The sequence below is a fragment of the Astatotilapia calliptera genome, chromosome 3 (genome assembly GCF_964374335.1).
Source record: "Astatotilapia calliptera chromosome 3, fAstCal68.1, whole genome shotgun sequence".
Lineage (NCBI taxonomy): Eukaryota > Metazoa > Chordata > Actinopteri > Cichliformes > Cichlidae > Astatotilapia > Astatotilapia calliptera.
The window spans coordinates 69,481,753-69,507,118 of record NC_137424.1 but is presented as its reverse complement, the minus strand read 5'-3'; the positions used below and the strand labels follow the sequence as shown (position 1 = coordinate 69,507,118).

At 38.7% G+C, this 25,366-nt stretch overlaps 1 protein-coding gene and 1 long non-coding RNA gene across 2 annotated transcripts; both read right to left on the bottom strand.

The window, feature by feature from the left end:
* Positions 1-13,931: 13,931 nt before the first annotated feature.
* LOC145425708 (uncharacterized) lies at positions 13,932-17,309 on the bottom strand. The gene is made up of 2 exons (XR_013906440.1): positions 17,241-17,309; positions 13,932-15,781 (listed from the first exon to the last, which is right to left on the bottom strand). It is a non-coding gene; the product is annotated as an uncharacterized LOC145425708 (long non-coding RNA).
* A 3,605-nt stretch (positions 17,310-20,914) lies between these two features.
* Positions 20,915-24,991, bottom strand: LOC113018108 (heat shock 70 kDa protein 12A-like). Its single transcript, XM_026161170.2, has 4 exons — positions 24,704-24,991; positions 24,154-24,378; positions 23,913-24,084; positions 20,915-22,768 (listed from the first exon to the last, which is right to left on the bottom strand). Exons 1-4 carry the CDS (start codon positions 24,983-24,985, stop codon positions 21,699-21,701), a joined length of 1,749 nt encoding a protein of 582 aa, XP_026016955.2. The 5' UTR covers positions 24,986-24,991; the 3' UTR covers positions 20,915-21,698.
* Between the last annotated feature and the right edge of the window lie 375 nt (positions 24,992-25,366).

The following is a 25,366-nucleotide window of genomic DNA, read 5'->3' as shown; positions in this document are numbered from 1 at the left end:
TTTTTGGACTCTTCCTCCTCTATAAGAAGAGATATACATGTGTAAAAACTGTAATCAATACAACTTTATGCTCTGTGTATCAAACAGTCTGGATGAGAGCAGAGCTGCTTTGATTAGAGACTAAAGACTTTGCATAACATAACAAAAAGAAAACACTTTGCTAGCCTGGAAACATCTTTCAAAGTAAAGGCTTCACAATACAAATGTTTAAATGGGGGAGTGTAGCTGCCTCCACTTCATATGGGACAGATGTGAGGCGTGACACAGAACACTAGACAGTGGTGTATCAGAGCAGGTTTTAATGTTCCGATAAAAGTAAAATGTCACAAACTCCTCAGGGACAATTCTCATGTTTTCATGATTATATTCCTTCATCTGTGCATGTGTATAACCCATCTTATGGAGTTTAAAGAGGACACTGAGATGATCGGTAAGTGTAGAATTTAACGAGCGGCTGGAATATGTTGAAAGTATTTCACTGTTTTGTCTTTTTTTTCTAAAAACTTAAGAACTGATCAGTCATTTGTATGATCTGTGGGGCTCAGGCTTTAAATGTGGTAATGTGTAGGCCTGCGCCTGCTGCCTCTCTCTTACTAGGTCAGTAAATATCAGCAGTTATATATATTTGCAGTAAAGTAACATAGAGATTCATATATTATTGTATATGAATATATTACTGATGGGACATGAGGCCTGCTGAAGGCAGCCAAGCTGGGGCCAGACTCAAGGTCAGATGAAACATGTCACGTGCAAACTAAAGCTCTTCTGCTGCCACCTACTGGCACTTATTCTTTTGTGACTTTTTCCACAGTGCATACACTCTTTGGCCAGATTTTTAGGCACACCTCACTAGGTGTGCTAGGCCAGGTGAATCTCAGAGAACATAAAAATAATCCATGCACATCCTCTTCACCCTGTGGGGTAGGTGCAGATAAGGAGCAGGTATGGATGAAACATTACCTGCAGCTGAGTTTATTAAACTCCACCAAGAGAGCTGGTGACGCAAATCTAGGCTAGACCGTCCAATTTCACAACCTTGCACTTCTGGGCTCCTCGGTCTCCGAAGGACCTGGCCCACATAGACTGCGAAGGCCAGGTTCTTCGCAGGATGCAGCCTAGGAATTGGGAAACAACTTCTGAACATGTTGTTTTAGTTTCATTTTGTTCATTTGTTTGAAATTTTAGTGTTATTAAAAGTTTTAAGGGATTTTTGTATCTGATATTTGAATGAATAATCTATAAATTGTTTTTTATTTTTTAATGGAAAGTGACTTTTTAAATTGTCAGCAGAGCATTCTTTAAACATGCAATCAGTTTGTGTTCTTGAAGAAAGTTTCATTTCTTGTACAGTTTCAGCACAGAATGAAAACAAAATGGGAAAATGTGTTTTAAGAGAAATGAAAGCTCACAAATTTGACTTTGGTGTCATTGCTGCACACATTCTATCACTTGGTACACTATATTTCAATGAAAATCAGACATACCATTTTCCACTGATATACAGTTCACTTGCATATTTACCTTACTCTTTTTATAAAGGTAATATAATGACCGAAGGATGTGTTTTTAAACGCCTAACCCTAACCCTGACATCCTCCAACATCTGTCTCCTGAGGGGCACCAGGCAGGGATGCCCACTCTCCCCTTCACTGTTTGCAATTTTTTATCAAAACACTAGCAGCAACATTTAGGCGGACTATAGTTATTAAGGGCATAAAATGCAAGAACGTAGAACCTCAAATCAGTCTTCATGAGGATGATGTGTTGCCTTTTCTCCGAGGTAATTGCATTAATAAACTCTTTCTCAAGACTTTCAGTTTATCCAATAAACTGGTTAAAATCTGCAGATCTTCACATAAAGAGGCACTGTAGGTGACACTTAATAATTGTGCATATTTTTCATTTTTTCATATTACTGCTGTGTTGCAGGATCCATGACAGCAAGAGGAACCATCATCATTCTGGACAACCCAGACCTGAGTCCAGTCAGCATTTAATTAAAAACACAGACAGTGCAAAACAATGAGGTTTGGTAACATACGCACTTCAAAGTCCTGAGAAACTGCCTGTACAATTCCTAAAATGTGTGTATTTACTGTGTTATTCAATAAATAAATAATCAAATCTATTTGGTTTTATCATGCTAGAAGGTGCAAAATCACCCAAATTAAAACATATTGGTTATTTCTGCAATTCAGAACGACGTTTACTTAAATAGCTAAATATGCAAAACATAAGCTTATAGAGGTGTGTGAGTCTTAGCTCAGTGTTGGAGCTATTTATTCTTTATTTTTTTTATTTTGAAGTTTGTTAAAGTTTGTTGGTTTGTTTATGTTTTTGGGTTATTTACAATTTTTATTTGTAGGTTAATATTTACTTAGTTTTGTTTTATTTTGTTGTTTATCTTGTTAAGTCACGCAGGAAGAACTGTAGAGACTGGTATAGAACCAGCATGCACTGGGGTGGGCCTATGTTTTTTTTTACCAAAGCAGGAGAAGCAGCAGGAAGGAACAAAAATGGGTCTTTGTTATTGCTTGCAAAAATGGATAAATAAACCATAAAGTACATTTGGACATTGGACTTCTATAGTCTGCATACAAAATATCACCACAGTGCAGCTGTGCAGTGGCTTGTAGATTTGAAATTGTTGGATGTTTGGTTGGACCAGGGACGATTCTAGGATCAGAGCTTTGGGGGTGCTGAGCATCAGGAGAGCTGCCCAGCCAGGCAAGATAAACTTTAGTTGTCACGATGAGACTTCTTCCCTGTCTCTGTCAGTCCCTGCATCCCTAAATGTCTCCAGTTGTCCCGAGTTCCATCTGACTGTCTCCTTGGTGCATTTAAACCCCTGTTCCTCCCTGTCCTCGTCGTCTGTTGTCTTCGTCTCCGTTATCAATCATCATAATTTTACCATCTCTGTGCAAGTCTGCAAATTTCTTTATTAAATCACAAGAATCTTAAATTCATCAAGTCTCTCTGTGCCTGGGTCCTCGTCTCAAAACATGACATCACTGTTTTGTACATTTTAACATAATTTAATCCTCAAATTTGTGAAAGAAAAGCAAAACACTTTTTTGAAAAATCTGTAACAAAACCATCAAATCTGATCAAGGTTATTTAAATGCTGCAAAAGAAGAATGGATTGGAATAAAAAAAAAAAAAAAACCATATCCTAACCTTAATTACTGGGAGAGAATAATGAATGATGCTCATAGTTAGGGATGGGTATCGTTTAGGTTTTATCCGATACCGGTGCCAAACCGGTACTTTTGAAACGGTGCCGGTGCTTAAACGGTGCTCAAACTGGTGCTTAAAGAATGGAGAACACAAAATTGGTCCAAAAACCTCTCATGTTCAGCTGTTTTTTTGTCAAAAGATAACAATGTTAGCCTTTTCTGCGGCTATGGGGCATATATGGTATCACTCTTGGCTGGAAGCGGTGCTTAAACAAAGGAAAAAACACAAACTTTGTCCAAAAACCTCTCATGTTTAACTGTTTTCCACTTTTTCTTTGGTCATTTTAGCCTTTTTGGCCAGGGTGAAGGGAGTATCTGCCATCAAACAAGAAGACAGCCGCATGTAGCTATGATGATGTTTGCTAGTTCACCTTACATGCATTAATGTAATAACGTGGTTAGCCTACTCAACATAAATTACACATGAACAACATTAAGCTACTCACGCAGAGAAGAACAGCTGCTGCTGCATCATCATCCATCATCATTTCTGCTACACTGGCAGGGCTAGGGGCCAGGACTCTCCTCTTCGGGTTTTTGGGGGATGTTGCTAACTCCGGGTCCGATAACAGGCACCACACCCGCAGTAGATGTGCTCAGTGTGAGGTCTCGCAGCAAGCTATCAAATACGGTGCATTTCTCAGCTTTTAACAAAATGCTATATGGCGCCAGGTGTTTCATCAGATTCGAGGTGTCACCTCCTTTGACAGTATCACAGTATCAGCTTAAAGCACTTGTTGCAGGCTGCTGAGTTTGCATATTTTGCTGTGAAGTACAGCCAGACTTTTGACCGCTTCGCCTTGGGCATTTTTAATCTGTAGCTTTGCTCTAAAAGAACGTACGTACCTGGCCCCGCCTACTATCCTCGAAACGTAAAATGATTGGCTAGAATCTAAAGTGTATCACAGCTCAGGAAAAAAAAGAACAGAAATAAAGCACCGAAATGTGCACTGCTTTTCGGTCTGGTTACTACCGTTTATGTCAGAACGCACCGGATACCGGTACCCATCCTTACTCATAGTGAGTAAAAAGTAAACTGAGTGCATTTTTTGGACAGAGATTCACTTTTAATATTTATGTATAATATAATACAGATACATAAAAAACACTCCGGAAACAGAATTATTACAAAATATTTAAAAAATATATATTTAAAAATGGAGGCAACTTTGCCTGTGGTAGAATGTATACCATGCATGAAAACATCTTTACTGCAGATACTAATTTTACTAATTTAATAAGACTAATTTTGTGTTGTAAGATTTATGACTTTCATGCTTTCATAGTGGTATTTGGGAGAGCTTGACATTCACACTTTAAAAAGTTTGAGAAACACTGATAAGTGTATGTGTGCTTTTGGAAAACATTTAAAGCTGCAGTACAGAATCTTTGAAACAAGCTTAAAACATTTTTAGAATATAAACAGAGCATCTGCTTCTCTTTACAGCTCCTCACTCCACCAGAGCTGTTTGGCTCTTTCTGATAGTGTCCAAATGTGATGTACGTACTACAGCAGTCATACAGACAAGTGGACGGTCCAAAAGTTGGCCTACCTATTACTGGCTGAGGTTTTAGTAGAGTTGTGGCTGAACCACATAAAAATATATCATTAATTTTAATCTATCCAATCAATTATAATTTTATGTTGGAATGTTGTTAAAGAGGGTCAAAAATGTTTCAACCCAGTTTGTTTGTGTGAGTAAAATCAGGTTTTTTCTCTTTGTCAGTTTAACAGTTTGTGTTGTGCCTGTCACTGTTCACTGTCTGTTTTCTTACCTGGTTCTTCCTGACTTTGTACTTTCTCCTCACGTTCCCTCTTTCCTCTCTCCCTCTTTGGACTGTGCTGAGATTTCCCAATTCTTTGAATCTTTGGGCTGAAGGAAGGACAATACTCGGTGTATAAATGCTCAATCAACAATCATTTATTTCCATACAATTCAACAATAAAGAGCATTAGAACTAGGGCTGGGTATCGTCACTGATTTCTAGAATCGATTCAATTCCAATTCACAAGGTCCCAAATCGATTCGATCCACGATTCGATTTAATTCGATTCGATTCGATTCAATTCAATTTGAATCTGGGAAATTTTGACAGTCAGAAATATTATAATTCAGATGAGTACATTTACATATTTTTGTATCTATAAAAAGGAAGCTGACACATGCAAGACTTTATCAAAGGTGTGAGCATCACAGCAGATGCCTTTGTGTCAAAGTAGCTGAAGATAAAACACAGAAAAACATGAAGGTGATTTTCCTGGCCTGGGATTTTATAAAAATATTCTGCAGTACATCAAAAGCGAAAGAAAACCATTAATCAACATATGATTGTAATCTGAAGTTACAGCGGTTTTATTAGAGACACGCATGTTGCATTTTGCATAATTTTAAAAAGTTTTAATTTGTTCAGTATTGAACGGCAGAAATTAGGTTTTCTTTTCGGAAGTATATAAAACGGAAAAAAAAAAAACGTCGGCCGACTGCGCTGTAAACAACGGTAGACTTGTGCGTAACAAGCAAGCGAATAATGAAGAAAACAGATTTTTAGACGGGAAACTGTTCTTGAAGTACAGAGAGAGAGAGAGGGAGAGAGAGAGAGAGCTGTGCATCGTGGTCGAAGCAAAACAGTAAAAGTAAGAGTGAATACATGACGATGTTTATGTGAAGCATAGTTTGGATCTTCTTTTGCTGCTGGTTCGGTTAATATTGTTTGGAGAGACATCAAACTAACAGCTTTAGAATCAGCGCATAAAGGGCGTGAACACAAAGCGCGGACCCACCGACAGATCAGAATCAGCGAGCTGTCGGCTTTCAGCCCCGACCGTGAGAAAGGCGACATCTAACTGATTCTGATCCGCGGGTCGCGCTGTGTGTTTAAGTCTTTGTGCAGAATCCGTGTTCCTGCTCTCATTTACTGTCTTAGCTGTTTGGTGGTGGTTGAAATTGTGTGAGATTTCACCTGAGATTCTGGCATTTCGGGCAAAATAAATTTATATTAAAAAATCGATTCAGGATTTTAATGAATCGATTTTACGTTATCCAAGCCAGAATCGATTTTAATCAATAAATCGATTATAAAAACCCACCCCTAATTAGAACGTCCGGACGGGAGAGATGCCTGCAGAGGGTCAGCAGCATGTCTCAAAATGGTGACGGGTTACTCAGCTTTTTATAGTCTCTAGTGGCCCCCACCCAGTCGTAAAAGCCTAAACATTCACATTGTGTAAGCCGTGAGACCAGTTTTCCCGTGATTCACTCGCGTACGTCAGTTTGAAGAGGAAAAAGAACTCCACGGGACTCCGATGTGAAAAGATGTAACAAAAAATTTATCCCACAGTTTTTGCATCTTACAGGAGTGGTCAGGTTTAACTTGTCCTCAACAAAATAACCTACTACGGTAGGAAAACCGTGTGGCTCTGTTCTACCCTGCTGCCCCGTATAGCTTATGCCGTGTTAACTCCTTTTCTCTCTCTCTCTCCCCTCCCGCACCGCATGCACTAATTTGCATACATCCGTGATGCCCGGATTTTACTATAAACACGAGTCTTTAAGGCACATGTATTCATGGTACTACGTAACCTAGTTCCACCATAAACATGCATCTATTTCCTAAAATTATTAATTACACAAACAAGCTTAACAACAGCGAAATATAAATACTAAAACATATGAACTATCTTAACTTGGCTCCCACACACATTCTTTCTCTCTTACTAAATTATGACCTCGGCTCCCTGTCTTCTCTGCTCTCTGTAAGGTGGGGGGCATGGAATGTGGTCTATCTCTTCTGCCCTAGACACAAAGTCTCCGCTTACAACCTTCTTTTTATGATTCAACAGTAAAGCATGTCAAGAAAACAGTGTAAGACATTCACCGCAGATCAAGGATACAGAGTGATGCACACTTATCTAATGAACTACAAAAGTATAATGAGGACTAAACTACATACACAGCACACCATCTAAACTAAAGGATAATATATGTCCTACAGCTGTTATCATAGTTCAACTACTTTGATTACATATGTAAGGTAACATATGATAACAGAATAATATCACAACTGACAATAAAATAGATTGTATTCAATTAGATGAAAAATTACATTAATATGAAAAAAATACTATTAAGATCACTAACAAAAAGTCCTCTCTCAGTGTACTTTCAACCAAAAGGCAAATAACCAAACCACATGAACATCTAATAAAAGACATAAATATTGAAACACTGATCCTGTCACGGTCCTGGGTCTCCTGACCCAGCGTTTTTAGTTCTTTGTGATTTTTGTATTATTGTACTTGTGTGTGATTTATTCTATGGCTTCTAGTTTTGATCCCTTGCCCTTCATGTCTCTCTGTGTCCCCTCTGTTCTGTGTAATTGTGTGTCTTTGCATGTTTGAGTTTCTTGTTTTCTGTCACTCTGCATTGTGCATTATGTTCTCATGGTTGGTTTTTTGTTACTCTCTCTAGTCTAGTCTCTTGTGTTCCCAGCTGAGTATTTCCCTGTGTATTTTGGTTCTTAGACCTCTGCCTTATGGTTTATGTCTCTGTGTTTCTTAGTTGCTGTCTCCACTGTGTCAAGTTCGCGTCTCTGTGTGATACTTCCTGTTTTACTTTGATGGTCCGTGTCTCATGTGAATGCGTCCTGCTTTGCTTGTCTCGTCAGTCCTGATTTCTCCCAGCTGTGCCCTCCTGTGTCTCATTCCCCTCATTACTTCCCAGTGTATGTAAACCCTGTGTTTCTCTGAGTCAGTGTCGCGTCGTCCCTCATGCTGTGTGTGGATCTCCCTGTGTCTCCCTGTGAGTTCTTAGTTTATGGTTTCCCAGTTTAGTCTAGTTTTGTATGTTTGTTCTACCAGCAAATAAAGCTGTGTTTGGAGTTCACCTCCCCGAGTCTGTGAGTCCTGCATTTTGGGTCCAACTCCTGCCTGCCGCACAGCGATTCATGACAGATCCAACATTATCCTTTATTGACGGATCATTTGATTTTACACTTTTACCTGAATGTGGCTACTTTTTTTGAAAAAAACTTCCTTATATCCATTATGAACCTGACTGTCTCTCTGTACACACACACACACACACACACACACACACACACACACACACACACACACACACACACACACACACACACACACACACACACACAACAGGAGTTATAAGGTTAATGGGCATTCAGTCAGTTAGTATCCATTTTAAAACAGGACAGTGGTAACAACAGCAGGCTACGGACAATTTTAAGTTTTAGATTTTAAATAAGCTGTATACATTTCGATGGGAGCAACAGGACGATCAAATATCAGTGATTTTACTACGAGAGGATGGATTGTAGGGTAGCAAACATTGTTGGAAAACATGTTTTCAACACTGCAGGTTACCTGGTGTAATGTTTTTCAGTTAAAAAGAAACATGGTCTGACTCCTACCTAACTATATAAAGAGTAACTGAAGGTTAAATGCAGCTAATATGTCCTGTTTTAAGCCAGGCACTTACACCTCCGCTCCGCTGTGTCTCAGCCACCATCGCTCTGGCAGAAAGGGCGCTAGAGCCAGAGCAGGGGTCGAGCTGGAACAGACCATTTTGGGAGGGGGGTGTTATCTATACTTTTGTTGTTAAAATGTTATGTCTCAACCAAGTACAGTACTGTATGCTTGTTATATTTTTAGCAGTGTGTTACACAAACAGCAAATATTGTAAAAAAAAAAAAAAAAAGACAGAAATCTTTGGGGGTGCTTTGATTCATTTTTGGGGGTGCTGAAGCAAAATCCGCCAAAGGTGGATACTGCTAAGTGGTCTGCAGGTGATGCTTTGTGTTGTTGTGGTCTGTGTGAAACAGAAAACTAGGAAAGGAGAGTGTCTTCACACACTTAGCATGGCCATCACCATATATGGATTAAATGATTATCTGATTTTTTTTTTCATTTCATGTGGCATATTAGAATTGGCATTTAATCCATATATTATTCACATATCTCAGTGTTGTAAGAGTATAATTTTGAATATTCTTCTCTCTCTATTGGCCAGTGATCAGTTAGATGTATAACAATGTTATAAAGTAGTTTTAATTGTATCAGTTCTTCATTCATGTGAATCATTATCAGATCTTGTGGAAAATGTATTTTGTTATAGTGTTTAAGAGCAGATTTATCAAAGCACCTTTTTTATCTGCACTATTTTGTTTCAATTGTTGTAATTAATAATAATTTATATTGGCATTTAAAATTGTTGTGATGCAGCATAGACTTCATAATTTGGGCTTTACTTATCTGATTATGTTTTTATAATCTATATTTTTGTTTAAGAATCGTTTCTGAAATAAATATATCAAAATGTAAATTAACAGGCTGTTTGTTGCTGCTCTTCTGTCAATGACTCCATGCTGATTTTAATTTTTAATAAACAAACAATCCACATATTTCAGTGCAGGATTTAGAGCAGAGTATATGAGTAAACTGGGTTATGTTCAGATGCTACATTAAAGTGACACATCAATGAATAATAATTATGATTCAATAACAATGTGGCCTTTAAGATTCTGCATATGGAGCAACTGTCACAGTTTTGGACCATAGAGCTTACTGTCGTTAAGTTTAAAAGTTTTTTAAACAGTGAACATCATCAGTAATATAAGCTGCAAGGTTTTAAACTACTTTTTAAAAGAGTCCACAGAGTCAGCTAAACTTAGTTGCTGTGGATGACTGTTAGTTATCTCGAGCAAGAATTTTAAAATGAAACCTGAAGTGTAGAACATAAATAAAGAGAACCCTTATTAAAATGTGTTAATTCTCTGGTGTCAGCATTTAGTGCAGCTTGGAGGTGTGAAGGAGATGATTTATCAAAGCCACAGTAATCTACGCATGACGACACAAATCCATGAATAATTTCTTCCAGATTAACGAATAACATCATACGTCACAATTTAAAATTTGCTCTTAAATAAAAGAAAGAAGGAAGAGAACTAGATTTTACACGTGAAGCAAAGATAAAGAGTTTAGGAACACTGGACTTAAGCATTTAAACAAAACAAATCAAACGCCCGGCTGTCTTTAGAATATAATTCAGGAGGAGTTATAATCATGGTCTCAATCTGGTGTGTAAAACAAAAATTTGACAGAAACACGATCACTGTTAGTACATCTCAGAAAAATCTCATTTCTCAGAAGAGTAATAGATTACATCTTCACAGTATCTGATCAACCAGCTGCTGTGGAAAGTTCTGAGTTTTTTTAGACACAGAAATAAAAAGAAAATGTTTGATTTAATGCTGATAAATGAATACTGAGAATTTAGAAGGAAATGTTTTCATCTCAGAACCTGATTAAAACTGTCACACTAATCTCTGTGCTTTTTTTAAACTCAGCAAACATGAAACTAAGTGCTGTTTTAATTGCTCTCATTTTTATGTGATGTGTAAATAATTCAGAGCAAAGTGTTTTGTTCCTCAGTGGTTCATTCTGTAGCCTCACAGTAACGTGTCTACTTCAGGAGCTCCAATTTCTTCAGCCAACATTTCAGGCAGAGGGAATGCTTCATGCACCAACAACAACATCATCACACAGCCACATCCATTTATACCATATAAGGAAGCACTAAGATTTTATCGAATAATCAATCTAACCTGCTGAAATTATGAAAGCCAAATTTTTAGCCACCAGGTAATACCATCTGCAAAGCATCTGATTGGATGTGACATCATTATTTAGGGTAACCTACTGACCTATTGCCAATCAAGTAAAAACATACCCGGATAAATGAACTATCAGTCACGATTGGTCTCCCTAAAACCCAGAGAACTGCTAAAGCAACCAGATGCACGTGTCAGACACTGAGTGCCAGTGTACTGTATGTGTGTGTTTGTGTGTGTGTTTATGTGTGTGTAGCACCCCAAAATGGGCTGTGTTTACCAATCAATCGGCAAGTTTAATTTCAGTTATTTAAACATACAGGAAAACATGACTCATGATTAATATGCTGGTTTTACAACACATACATGCAGATTGTAAACTGGCTTCTTTACTAAGAAGCATATTGACATTGATCAAGGTGTCTACTTGTGTAAAAACAGTAAAAACAATAAAAGGTCTTGTGATGTGATGACAAATTTGTACCAATGCGAGAGAAAAAGTGAGCTAAACCAGTGAAATCAGCGTGTTTGCAGACAGAAAGATAATGAAGACATGCTGCTAGGAAATGAAAGATACAGATAAAATGAATGTGTGTATATTGTAACTGCCTCAGTACTCATGGACATTATAAATTCTGTCTGTATTCTCTTTACAGTCATTGCGAAACATTACAAACGCGGTGACACGTTAACACTAGTACAGTAAATATTAGTAACTACAAACTAACTTTAAAGATTCTGCTGTTGGAATTTAGTGAGTTAATACAAACATACCTTATTATTATTATATATCTCACAACTACCTCATAATAATAATAATAATGGATTGCATTTATATAGCGCTTTTCGAGAGCATCAAAGCGCTGTACAATTCCACTATTCATTCACTCTCACATTCACACACTGGTGGAGGCAGCTACAGTTGTAATAATGACATCTCTTCCTTGTTTTATACTTTATTCCACACAGTTAAGTATTGCAGGGTAGTTTTATAAGTAGATGGAGGGAGGGTAAGGCGTGGTTTCCATGGTGATCTCTGCATAAGGCAGTGGTTCCCAAACTTTTTTTGCTGGGCCCCCCTTTGTTTTACAAGAAAAATGTTTGCCCCCCGTGCGCGCACTGCCCATCACCACCACCCCCACCTAAACAACAGCATGTGCTCCTGACACAGGGGAAACTAATTCTGCCACAGAGACCAGCCACTACATGACACCCACAGTGGGCCCACAGACTGTGAAGCCTTTGATTTATTATTTATTGCTGCAGTCTATGGAACACGTATAAAACAATGAAGAAGATACGTGTTTATATATCTAAATGAATCTGTAAAATCAGATCCAAACAAATCAAGAAGAGCAGTTATTCACTGTAGTGAGACAGGCAGTCGAAGTTAACATTTAACCTGTGTTACTGTGTCCTGTATTTGGCTTTAAATCAATTTGATGTCTGATGATATGAAATAATGCCAAGGTACATCAGCTCTATGTTCACAGATGGAAAAATGAAGCATATCAAGAAAAGAACACTGTCCCAACTGTGAAACATGGGGGAGGCTCGGTTATGTTCTGGGGCTGTTTTGCTGCATCTGGCACAGGGTGTCTTGAATCTGTGCAGGGTAGTCACAGGTCACTATTTTAAGGTGGCCCTTTTTTGAGACCTGACCTCAATCCTATCGGTTTACAAGACATCACATATTTGCAAAAGTGCTCCGACGTTTTTGGAAATCTGACACCCACTAGCTCGAAGCTAACGGGAGGTCGAGACCTACTACAGCCGGGAGGAACACCGCTTTCCCGGCACATCGTGCCTCGACCTCCCGGTCGGTTTCGAGCTGGCGGCCTCCGAAGAATGCGGCTAAAACTTTTGCGAGATCTCGCAAAAGTCTGTCTTAATTTTTTTTTTCTCCCTAATTTTTTTTTTTCTCCCTAATTTTTTTTTTCTCCCATGTCCCCTGCGGGGGTCCGTAGAATACAACCAAAAGAATGTCTTTGATCATATAGTTTAAAACAAGGTTTACACATTTAAGTATAATAATGACAACATTTAACAATATACTCTAACAGCCCTAGTCTAGTGGTTTGTTTTTATTTAGTTTGATTTTGTGAGCTGGTTATTAGGTGCTGCTCCAGCCAGCCAGAAAATGCCCCGCCATCCGTCCTACCCCTTCCTCCCTGTGTAGCAAGCAGCAGGCGCAACTCGCAAATGGAGGGCCTCCTCCCTGCAAATGGGCAACACAAAAGCAATTGGTGCCCATGCAAAAAAAAAAAGAAAAGTGCTGCCATGATGTCGGGGCAGCATGGGTGTGAGCAACATTTTTTGTGCCAATGACATGATGCCGTCCAGGGCAACCATCCATGTCGCCCATATCAAAAACCGCTACTGGAGACACACAGAAGCATTCGTTATATCTGAGTGGGTGTCAGAAATGATGACAGTTTAGTGGCAGTTCAACTAAGTGACAGAAAGTACCTGAAAGTGCTTCAGGTGTTTCACATTTCAACATATCCCAGACCTTGGACAGGATTTAACATGTTTGTATTTGTCCTTTGGGAGAATATGTTGGTTGCAGAGAAAGTTCACAGCGGCACAGGGAGAACATGCAAACTCCACACTGAAAGGCCTGGGAAATTTAAAGCAGCAGTTTGACTTCATTTAAAAAGATCTTAAATTACCAGACAAAACATCTGGACTTCTTTAAATTGGAAGTCTGGACACCTTTTCTTTCCAAGCTCCTTAGAATATACTGAGTACATCAAAATTACACTGTTAATTAGCAGTAATTCTTTGAAACATTATACACTTCTTATTACACTTTAGAAAGTGCCTTTTCTTGGAAATTATTCCACTTTTCCACTTTCAAACAGGTGAATTTCAGTTCCCATTCATGCACATCATGGAAACTGACACATGCAGAGACTATTTTCCGAATAAGTCTGTTTGCGTGTCGGTTTTTCAGTGATTAAATACTTTTAACTGCCATCCCCAGGAATGCACACCCTGTTCACCCTGTTCATTACAGAAAATAAGGCACACATGAACGCTTTACTGGAGAAACAAACACAAAACAGGTTCAGGTTCCCACTGTTATTTCAAAGGACTTGCTTGTTGGAATGTGTGGATTTATTGTCGCTCTTTTACAAGCTTCTGTTCTTACTGAAAGTGCTGCTCAAAAAAGCTGTTCCGTTGAGGAAGTTGTCAGTGACATTCAGAGTCAAGGAAGAGAAGTAGTACTCCAAACATTTTCCTCTCATAGTAAGGAATCAGACATTTACAAAAGAGTTGAGCACATTTTAAACCAATTAGATAACTGATTTTCAAAATTAACACTGAGAAAAAAAAAGACAGATATATTATGATTAAAAATGTGAAATAGTTGAGCTTAACCTCCTAAGACCCACATTTTTAATTTCTCTTTGATATTTGGGCATATCGGGGTCCGATGAATGTAAAAACAAAGAATTACCAGATTCTTTTTACCTTATTTTTGTTTTTAAGATTAATAAGAGCCACATAGGAGGGGCGATCGTGGCTCAAAAGTTGGGAGTTCGCCTTCTAATCGGAAGGTTGCCGGTTTGAGCCCCAACCTGGACAGTCTCGGTCGTTGTGTCCTTGGGCAACACACTTCCCCCGTTGCCTACTGGTGGTGGTCAGAGGGCCCGGTGGCGCCAGTGTCCGGTAGCCTCGTCTCTGTCAGTGCGCCCCAGGGTGGCTGTGGCTACAATGTAGCTGCCATCACCAGTGTGTGAATGGGTGGATGACTGGTTGTGTAAAGTACTTTGGGGTCCTTCGGGACTAGTAAAGCGCTATACAAATACAGACCATTTACATATGAGGATATTCATTTAAAATTTTGATAGAACAGTAGCAGTATAATGTCCTTATAAGTGGATATCAGGCCCTTGTTGAGCAAAATTGAGTATTTTGGTCTAAATAACCCAAAATGTGATGTCCTCATATGTGGACGCCAGGTCCTAGGAGGTTAATGAATTTGTACTTGGTGTAAGATTGGATACACATAGACTTAGAACTACAGGTGTTTGTAGTGAAATACTTGTCAGAGACAAATACATGTATGTGCCCATTTTAGTTACAATAAATTGATTTTCAAGTATAACGAAAAATAGAGAATATTTCTTGCATGAATTTGAAAGACAAACTGGGTTATACAAAGACATTAATGAAGGATTATATTTCCAAAACCATTCTGTTTCCACAACAGAAATATGCTCTACACATTTTACTGTATTATGATGATTTTGAAACTGCAAACATATTAGGTTCCAAGATCCTGGAACTGGACTGTATTTATTTCACTATAAAAAATTTATTTAAAAAAAAAAACTTCCACAAAGGTTAAGTCTGTACTGAAGAGCCTACATTTAACCGCTCTTTTCTACAAAGAAGACAAGAAATATGTTTTTTTTTTTAAAAAACATGGTATGGAGGCCTACCCCTCCCCCCACTGCCAGTGACAGACGTCCCCAGATATCGGTGCATTGGTTGTTCTTTGTGTCCGGGGATGGGCATCCAGGTACACACCGACACACTCCTGGTTGCTGCTTCTCGGGGCCTGGAGCCTGGGGCTCGCTCGGGCCCCTTCGGGGGTGGGGTGCCCTCGGCCTCTTGGCCTGGGGCTCAGTCACTCTGGCATAGCTGGCTGCCGGCGGAGCTCACGGGCGCGTCACTGCAACCCCCCCTGGCTTCTGCTCCGCAGCTGCTGAGTGAGCCCTCATCTGGGACTCTCCTCAGCTCTTTCTGGGACAGTGGCGCAGCTGCCCCTCTGTTGATCTTTCTTGGTCTCTTGTGTTCTGAGGGCCTCTGGATGTCTGGAGCCTGGATCTCCTCCATACCTGCTTCATGCCCTGGAGGACTGGGCTGTGTCTCCCCACACCCTCTAGCAGATCATCACATGAAGGAACCTGTTAAATACAAGCATGCTCATGCTCACAGGTGTACACACGGGTGCTCACACACACAAACTACAGCCTTTTTGGCTCCTACCTCAAAGCACACTGTGCGCTGTCGATCTTACGTGCTGCACAATAATGTTTAATATTTAGTATTTACTGTTATATTCACATAGATAATTGCGATGATGTTGTTTATTATATTCTCTTTCTTTTGCTTGTTTTCTCCTTTTTTCTTTCTCAACAGGTGATCCAGGTGATTGATATATGTTTTTTTTTGTCTGTTTGTTTTGTTGGCTTTTGTTTTTTGCCCTTTATCCCCGTCCCTCTTCCCCACTCTTTTTCTTTCCTTCTTTCTTTCTCCCTTTTCTTTTCCCCAGTCAAGTCTGTCCCATACTTAGCAAGTAAAAATAAAATAAAATTGATGGCAAAAGAACCAAACGGGACAGGCAGGGGAAAAAAAAAGAGAGAGAGAGGCAGAGAGAGGCGTTGAAAGGCTGCCCCAATGGAACTGTTTCAGAGGAAAACACGAACACAGTGTGCAGTTCAGTCTAGTAGTTTACTTACACCTGGGCTACACTGCCCATGAGGCTACATTCTTCAGGGCAATGCCTAACACTCTGCCTATTGCCTTCATATTAAGTAATTTTTTGAAGAATTATTTTTGAAAATGTTTGATCACGTCATTATTCGGGCCGCAAGTTGAGGTGACATGTGCCACGAGATTGAGACAGAGCCTTGGTCTCAAGTTTGTATTTTGTTTGTTTCCAACAGGGTGGAATTACCAAAAATAGAGAGGGGACGTACTAACATATGAAACAGGAAAAGACCACCGTGTATTCCATTTATTTCAACAAAAAGTAACTGTATCCGGAATACCACCATTTTAAACAGTAACTGTATTGGAATACAGTTACTCATATTTTGTATTTTAAATACTTAACGGCTGTACACCAGGAACGCTGGGACCAGGGAGCAGAGTTGCAGTCTTACACGCCTCTCTGCAGCTTCTCTCCTCCTGTTACCCCCGCAAAACCCATCTCCATAGAGACTGTGTCAGCTTCCAAACAGACGAAAAACAAACTAAAAACCAGCAACAAACAACTTAAACATAAACAATCACAAAGAAAGAACAATACAGTATCCACATCTGAACCAAAGAGTAAAACAGTAAAATGTGGATTATTAAATATTAGGTCTCTCTCCTCCAAGACTCTGTTAGTACATGACTTAATAATTGATCAACAAATTGATTTACTCTGCCTTACAGAAACCTGGTTGCAGCAGGATGATTATGTTAGTTTAAATGAATCAACACCCCCGAGTCATTCTAACTACCAGAAATTTCGAAACACAGGCCGAGGGGGCGGTGTGGCAGCAATTTTTCACACCAGCCTATTAATCCTATTAAGCCTATTTTCTGAATCCTCTATCATCTGCAACTGAAAATAGTTGTGGATCATTACTATACCTTTCTAATGTGACATTGTTGTCCCTCGCTGTCTTTCTCTCTATTTCCCTCCTACTCTGCTCCTGTGCTACTGAGAGTGTAACTACCCCCCCCCCCCCCCCCCCCCGCCCCCTTCCCTTCCCAGCGCAAAGCACAAGACTCGCGTGCAGAGTGTAGCAGAAATTAGTGAGAGAGAGGGTGAGAGAAAGGGAAAAAAAATCCACGGGCTCCTTGAAAATCCTTGAAAGAGTAGTTGTCAAACAGCTAACAGATCATCTGCAGAGGAATGGTTTATTTGAAGAGTTTCAGTCAGGTTTCAGAGCTCATCACAGCACAGAAACAGCTTTAGTGAAGGTTACAAATGATCTTCTTGTGGCCTCTGACAGTGGACTCATCTCTGTGCTTGTCCTGCTAGACCTCAGTGCAGCATTGATACTGTTGACCATAATATCCTATTAGGGCGATTAGAACATGCTGTAGGTATTACAGGTACTGCGCTGCAGTGGTTTGTATCACATCTATCTAATAGACTCCAATTTGTTCATGTAAATGGAGAGTCCTCTTCACACACTGAGGTTAATTATGGAGTTCCACAGGGTTCAGTGCTAGGACCAATTCTGTTTACATTATACATGCTTCCCTTAGGCAGCATCATTAGAAGACATAGCATACATTTTCACTGCTATGCTGATGACACCCAGCTCTATCTGTCCATGAAACCAGATAAAACACACCAATTAGTTAAACTGCAGGACTGTCTTAAAGACATAAAGACCTGGATGGCCGCTAACTTTCTGCTTCTTAATTCAGATAAAACTGAGGTTATTGTACTCGGCCCTGGAAATCTTAGAAATATGGTATCTAACCAGATTCTTACTCTGGATGGCATTACCTTGGCCTCCAGTAATGCTGTGAGGAACCTTGGAGTAATTTTTGACCAAGACATGTCCTTCAATGCACATATTAAACAAATATGTAAGACTGCTTTCTTCCATTTGCGCAACATCTCTAAAGTTAGTAATAAACTGTCTCAGAGTGACACCCCTCCCTGAGCCTGGTTCTGCCGGAGGTTTATTCCTGTTAAAGGGGAGTTTTTCCTTCCCACTGTCGCCAAAGTGGTTGCTCATAGGAGATCATGATTATTGGGTTTTTCTCTGTATCTGTTATTGTACGATCTACTGTACAATATAAAGCGCATTGAGGTAACTGATGTTGTGATTTGGCGCTATATAAATAAAATTGAATTGAAAAGTTTATAGCATCTGAAAAAGAGGTTTTATGAATCTAAGATGTCTCTATTTGTTGTTTTGCGATTGTGTGCTAGGATCAGATACTGATGGAAGTCATTGCTTCACTGTTTGTTTTCGCTTTGCTTTACAATGTTTTATAGTGCTGGATGTTGAGTGACAGTACAGCTGTTTGAAATCAACTGAGAAGTACTTCTTCAGTAAGGAATTTTATTCTAATCAATCAACAATACGTTTTTAAACTTATATAACTTAAATTTCTATTGTAATGAAAAAAAAGTAACGATTTGCTGTTTATATGTTTTATATTGAAATCAATTAAAAACAAACAAAACAAGAAAGTTTGGGCTTTTTTTGGATTTTTTGTTTTGTTTATTTATGTACATGTTTTTACATCAAATTGGCATAACATTATGACCACCTACCTACCATTGTGTTGGTCCCCAATTTGCTTGCCAAAAAGCCCTGTCCTGTTGAGGCATGGACTCCTCTAGACCCGTGGAGGTATTCTGTAGCATCTATACCAAGATTTTAGATCCTTTAAGTCTTGTAAGCTCTGAGGTGAGCCCGCATGCAACAGACTTGTCTGTCAAACACATGACAGATGCTCAATTGGATTAAGATCTGGGGAATTTGGAGGCCAAGTCGACATCTCAAACCGGTTGTTGTGCTCCTCAACCTATTTGTAAACCATGTTTGCTTTGTGGCAGGATGCATTATCCTGCTGAAAGGGGTCATCAGGGAGTACTGTTGCAATGAAAGGGTTTCTGCAACAGTTCTTAGGTAGATCCAAGGGTTCCCATAACATTGCCCAAAGTGTCACATCCCCCCATCAGCCTGCCTTCTTCCTGTAGGACATCCTGGTGCCACATTTTCCTTAGTTAAGCAAAACACACAACTGGGCATCTGCCGCAGTGAACATTTCTGAACAGAGATGGGCAGTAATGCATTAATTGTAATGCATAATTGTTTTCAAGTAACGAGTAAAATAAGGGATTACTATTGCATAAAATGTAATTAGATTACTGTTACTTTCCCATAACCACGCTGTGTTACTACGTCATGACAGTGACGTAAGCGAGTGCGACATTTGTGGCAACAGCTGTGTACAGATCAACAATGGATATTATAATAAGTGTGGGAGAGAGTATGACCGTGCAGTGTTTAAAGCATGGAAGAACTGACCTTACTTTGAGTTTGATTCTGTAAAAATGACAAAAACATTAGCGTCTGCTGTTCACTGTGTGGGAAGAAAACTTTTTTTTACAGTGAAAAAAACCCCTAAACCTCTGAGCAAGCATCGAGTAGGCTACACTACCACGAGAATGTAAAGTTCACAGAGAAACACGCAGATTCTTCCACTGACCACTGCGGCACACCTGCACCAGGGCAAACCTCCACCTGCCCCACTCCTGCTATACAGGTGAAAATAGAGTAACAGGACTGCTGAGTCTTCGATTTTATTTATTTTCCGCTGTGTTTTATGTGCATCTATTTGAAAGAGTAAGTGTCAGCACAAAAAACTATTTCATTTTATGTGCTGGAATATGCAAAAAATCGGTTTAAATGTTAAACAAATTTAGTTACTTATTACTATTTTCAAGAAAGTTGACCAACACCGTTTCTAAAAAGAATGAGAGAAATTTAACATATTTAATGAACAAGTAAGGGTTAAAAGCTTGCAGTTGTTCTTAGCTAAGCTTTTAGTTAAATCACATCTGATGACCGTCATTAAATGTGTCTGTTAGCAGTTCAGCAGGTAAGGAGAGTAGAGATCAGTCTCCACCGGATCTCAAGCCTGAAACTTATTTTAGCAGTTGGTTAACAGGTAACTCTACCACCATCAAATTTCACTTCCAGAGTCATTCGGAGTGTAAAATAAAGCAAAACATTATTTTACAGCAATATTCTAAAATAATTTTCTTTCCACCTGTTGTTTACAGCATAGTTTGATACTTATAATAATGGGAATATGGTAAAGTACAGTTTTGTATTTTTTGTAATGTCATGATGTGTTAGAAAATGTGATGTATTGGTCATTTTGTCATGGAATGACAAAATTGTGTGTATTTTTAATGTTTACAAAATTAACCAGGAAATTAGTTTGCTATTGTTACTGGAGGTAGATGAAGACCTTCATCCTCCAACTCCAATACAGGTGAATGTGATGAGTCCACAGGTTTTACAGACAACTGATTTCCTTACAGTAGGGGTCCCGAATCCCACGAGGGCCGGTGTCCTGCAGGTTTTAGATGTGTCCTTAATCCATCACAGCTGATTTAAATGGATAAATTAGCTTGTCAACATGTCTTGAAGTTCTCCAGAGGCCTGGGAATGAACTAATCATGTGATTCAGGTGTGTTGACCCAGGGTGAGATCTGAAACCTGCAGGGACACCAGCACTCGTGGACTGGGATTGGGGACCCCTGTCTTACAGGAAGAAACAGGTTTATATCGTAAAAAAAATAAAATATTTTATTGAACAATAGCTTTAAAACAACATATGAAAGCCCTTTATTGAGGTCGAACAAGCATTAATAGGTGTTGTACAGGCTCATTAGGATACAGGCTCTACTTATTATTAGCTATTAGCAATGAACGATGATAGTAGTAACTGTGTACCTTCCAATAGGAAAAAACCTTTTAACACTCATGTTGGAAGAAAAAACATCAACATTTTAGGATATTTCTTTTCCAGATTTGATGAATCCCCCAATTATCATTCAAATTACAATTAATAAAGTAATGCTACAAATAACTTCAAAGTAACATTTTCAAAACTTTCTTCTATATGATTTTGGTAAAATTATTTAAGAATTGTTCAATGAAAAAGCCCTGGATAGATCATAAAACATATAAACAGGAATTATACACTAATGAAAATATTTTAAATTATACATTTTGAAGGATTAAAATTTCTGCAATGTCTTTGGACTTTAAGGCACAGGTTAGATTTTTATGAAGAAAAGAAACAAAGAAATTAAAATTCCAGGTGTATTAAAATTGGATTGGATTATACAAAAGTTTTATTTATAAAGTTTAACGGTAATAAAAAAAAAAGCAACATAACCACAATGTATATTCACATAGGTTCTCATCAGATTTCATAAGAAGAAGGATGTTTTCACTACTTCCGTGACTAAAGATAAACTGCTAGAGTACCTATTATAACTTAAGGACAGCAGTGGCTCTAACAACAATGTATCTATTTGTTTCCTGATGTTTCATGAATTCATTTCTGCCACACGTTGTTTCTGAATGATTTTATTGATTTAGCCATAAAATCGAGGTCAATTTTAACAGTGGAACCTGAATCTACGTCTATGGCTGTGGCCGTCATTTCTGTGGCACCAAACTTGATTTGTAGTTTGATTTCACGATTCATGCCGCGTGCTGTGTCAGGTGACTCAAGAATAATAGAACCAATTTTCTCTATTCCCCACTCATCCACATACATTAGATCTTGGATTTTTCTCTCTGTGCGATAAAATGCAAAGGTAACTGCTGTCTGATCTCTTTCTACTGGAGTGAAGCTGTGCTCACTGGTTTTATCCCAGCCCACTTCCTCATTTTCCTTCACCAGTACACAGAAAATAGCATCACACCACTCGCCCTCTTTGTTTGTGTATCTCTTGTCTGCTCTATGCTTGGATGCATCAAACCTAAGAGACAAAGAAACCCCGTAAGTAAAGGCACTTATTCGAGATGCCACCAATGCTGGGTTTCTTCCAAACATCACAGCTCCTTTCATGATTGCTTCTTGAGGATGAGAAGGACACAGAACTTTACACTGATCACCAAAGTGATTGGTAATATGCTGACGCAGAATCAGGCTTTGAGCGTAGCCCCCCAATAACAGAATGTACTTAATGCTGAAACCTTTCTTCAGGATTTCTCTGAGACTCTTGGTGATGCCATTCAGACTCTCAGCAAAGAAAGATCGTACTTTCTCTTTTGAGATTTTGATGGCTCCTTGATTCCAGGAAACACCTCTCAGCGATTCAAAAAACTTTTCCATTTTCTGCTTTTCTTTTGCCATTTCACCCAGGTTATATGGGCAGCTGATGTCCACATCATCATCATTCTCTTTTAAAACTGAGATTTCATACATCATCTTCTGCAGCTCTCCTGGATGCTCTTTTTCATATTCATCCCACAAACTATCACTGAAGATTTCTCTGAGGAACTCTTTGAATTTGTTATCCACAGTCTGTCCCCCAAAATCATTTCCTGAGGCCTTGTGCAGCTCTTTCAGGGCTCCTCCCTCCAGGACTTCATGAACAGTGATGTCAATGGTTCCACCTGCAAATCACAGGAATTAATTAAAAGTGACAAGTGATAGCATCTATACCAGGGGTTGGAAACCTTTCTGAATCTGTGGCAAGATCTGAGAACTGCTGTTCACAAATGCTGTCCATCTAATCTGACTGAGCTGGAGCTGTTTTGCAAAGAAGAATGGGCAAAGATTTCAGTCTCTAGATGTGCAAAGCTGGTAGAGACAGACCCTAAAAGACTGGCAGCTGTAATTGCAACAGAGAGAGAGAGAGAGAAAGAGAGTTTTGAGATGTGAGAGATTTGTGATGTTTAGCGTTTGTAGTGTGTAGTTAAATTTGTTGACTTGTGTAGTTATTGTGTAGCGTGGATAGCTTTGTGTTATGTGTCAGAACAATGAGGCAACTGCTGATTACACCTGCTACCGTCAGTCCTGCAGGTATCAGGCTGTGATGTTCTCCTTTATAGTGGACATACAGTAAAAAAAATTTTTGGAGTGGCACAAATAATTTGTGTGGCATCTTATTGAATCCAGAACAGCGGATTGTTCTGTAAATAGTTTGAAATGGTTATTTAAAAAGGGGGTAAATGTAAACGGCTGCAAATAACTTTGTTGTTTGCAAAACTGATGCATATGATTTTAAAATTGACAATTTATATTTGCATTAAAAGTTGTGAAATATGATTCAATAAACATGTTTGTGGTTATAAACTTTTTCTACTCCGATTTTCTGTTTTTTGTCTGATTTTAGATCAACTGTGTTAATACAGTATGTCAAAATGAAACTGTAAAACCAAACACTAACAAACACAAAATTCAAACGTGAGGTTATGCTGAAAAGAATGATTCCTTAGTTTGACTTCCCTGTAATTGATTCCATAAGTTTTGGAGCAATATAAATTTAGTTATCTGGTATCAATTCTGACACCGCTCGATTCAATGTTTTAAATGGGAGTCCTGAATGGTTTTAGTTTCATCCTCCCAGGCTAACATAAATAAATATCCAAAACACCACATTATGTGGGAGAGGTGTTCTGTCTAAATAATCTTCATTTTATTAATAATACATCGATAAACTTAAATTTTCTGAATTCGTGTAAACTTTGACAAAAACAACATTGTGTGAGTAAAATGTAAAAGTAAGAAAAATTACACTATGAAAACACAGAGTACCTCCACAGTCCACCACAATGTATTGTGTTCCTGAAGCCTGTTCGAATGTGACTTCACTGTTATTTTCTGTTTTATAACCATCAGCTGGCAGCTTCTTACACCAGACTGAGGCTGCTTCTGGTTCCAGTGCAATAACCAGTCTGTCTTCCTTGCCTGTGGTAACAATTCCTGCCTATAAATCAAAGGTAAATAAATTTTTCACTTTAAGCAGAACAGTTGATCTGTTTATTGTCTTTGTTACCTGTGTCGCAGCTTCTCTCATGAACTGTTTTGCTGAAGGATCCCAGATGGCAGGTACAGTCACCACCCAGGTGAAGTCAGAGGCTATGAACTGCTTCCCACCAGCATTTTCTGAGATGAACTTCAGAGCGTCCTCCTTCAGGTGTCTCAGAGCTTCAGTGAACACCTTCAGTGCCTTCATTGACCGTCCATTTGCAGCTTCAATTGTCACATCACTGTTAAGCTTCTATGATGGCAGACTGGATATTAGTTAATAGGTTTGTAACTTCCTATGTGAGAGTCTAAATCAAACAGCAATTTACAGAGATTTAAAATCTTTTTCAAAAATGACTAGCCAAAAGATGATATTTATGTTTAAAATTGATGTATTTATGTTTATGTTCTTGTGGCTATCATCTTACATTATATCACAATTAATAAGGTTGATCGGGAAAATGCAAGAGCTAAAAGTATTTAACTATACTGTAATCATCTATAACACACTCAGCACAACGCAGAAAGTGTTAAACCATAATATAAGATTGATGATATATTTAGATTTTTACACTTACTTTGCCATAGAGGGACATCTTGAAGCATTCAAAGAAGAATTTCTTTCTGGCTTCATCACCTCGTGTTCTAAAATAAACTGACTGGGCTTCATAACCAAAGCTGAGAAATTTTCCATGATCATCAAAAAGGATGCAGGTCGGAGTCTTTGGGGTCCTCAGTGAAACCTGTTGACCCCAGTATTTTAAATGAGGTTCTGTTTCTGCTTCTCTTTTTGTCAGACTGAAAGCATATCCACTGTACGCAGTGCCAAAGTCTATCGCTATGATGTATGAGTTATCCATTGTGGAAACAGTGCTGAAGAGCAGCAGTTACAGAGTATTTATGAACAAAACAGGGGGCGGACCTCACTGAACTCCACCCCCTGGTCTGTGGAGTTCAGTGTAACAGTCGTACTTGTGTCAGACTGAAAAAAGACTTTCACTAAACAAGACAAGATACCACGATGAGTACTCAAAAGATCCGCAGGTAAATACTTTATATCAACCTGTGTCACTGCATAAACTGTCAGATTTAAATGTTTATACAAGTTAAAAGTATATAAACATGAAAATGACTGAATGTAATTTAAAGTTTTGTTCATCAGTTTTCTTAGTTTGAAATGATATGATGAGTATGTAGTCCATAGCTTAGGTTTAGTATTTTTCCTCTCTGGACATCTGCCT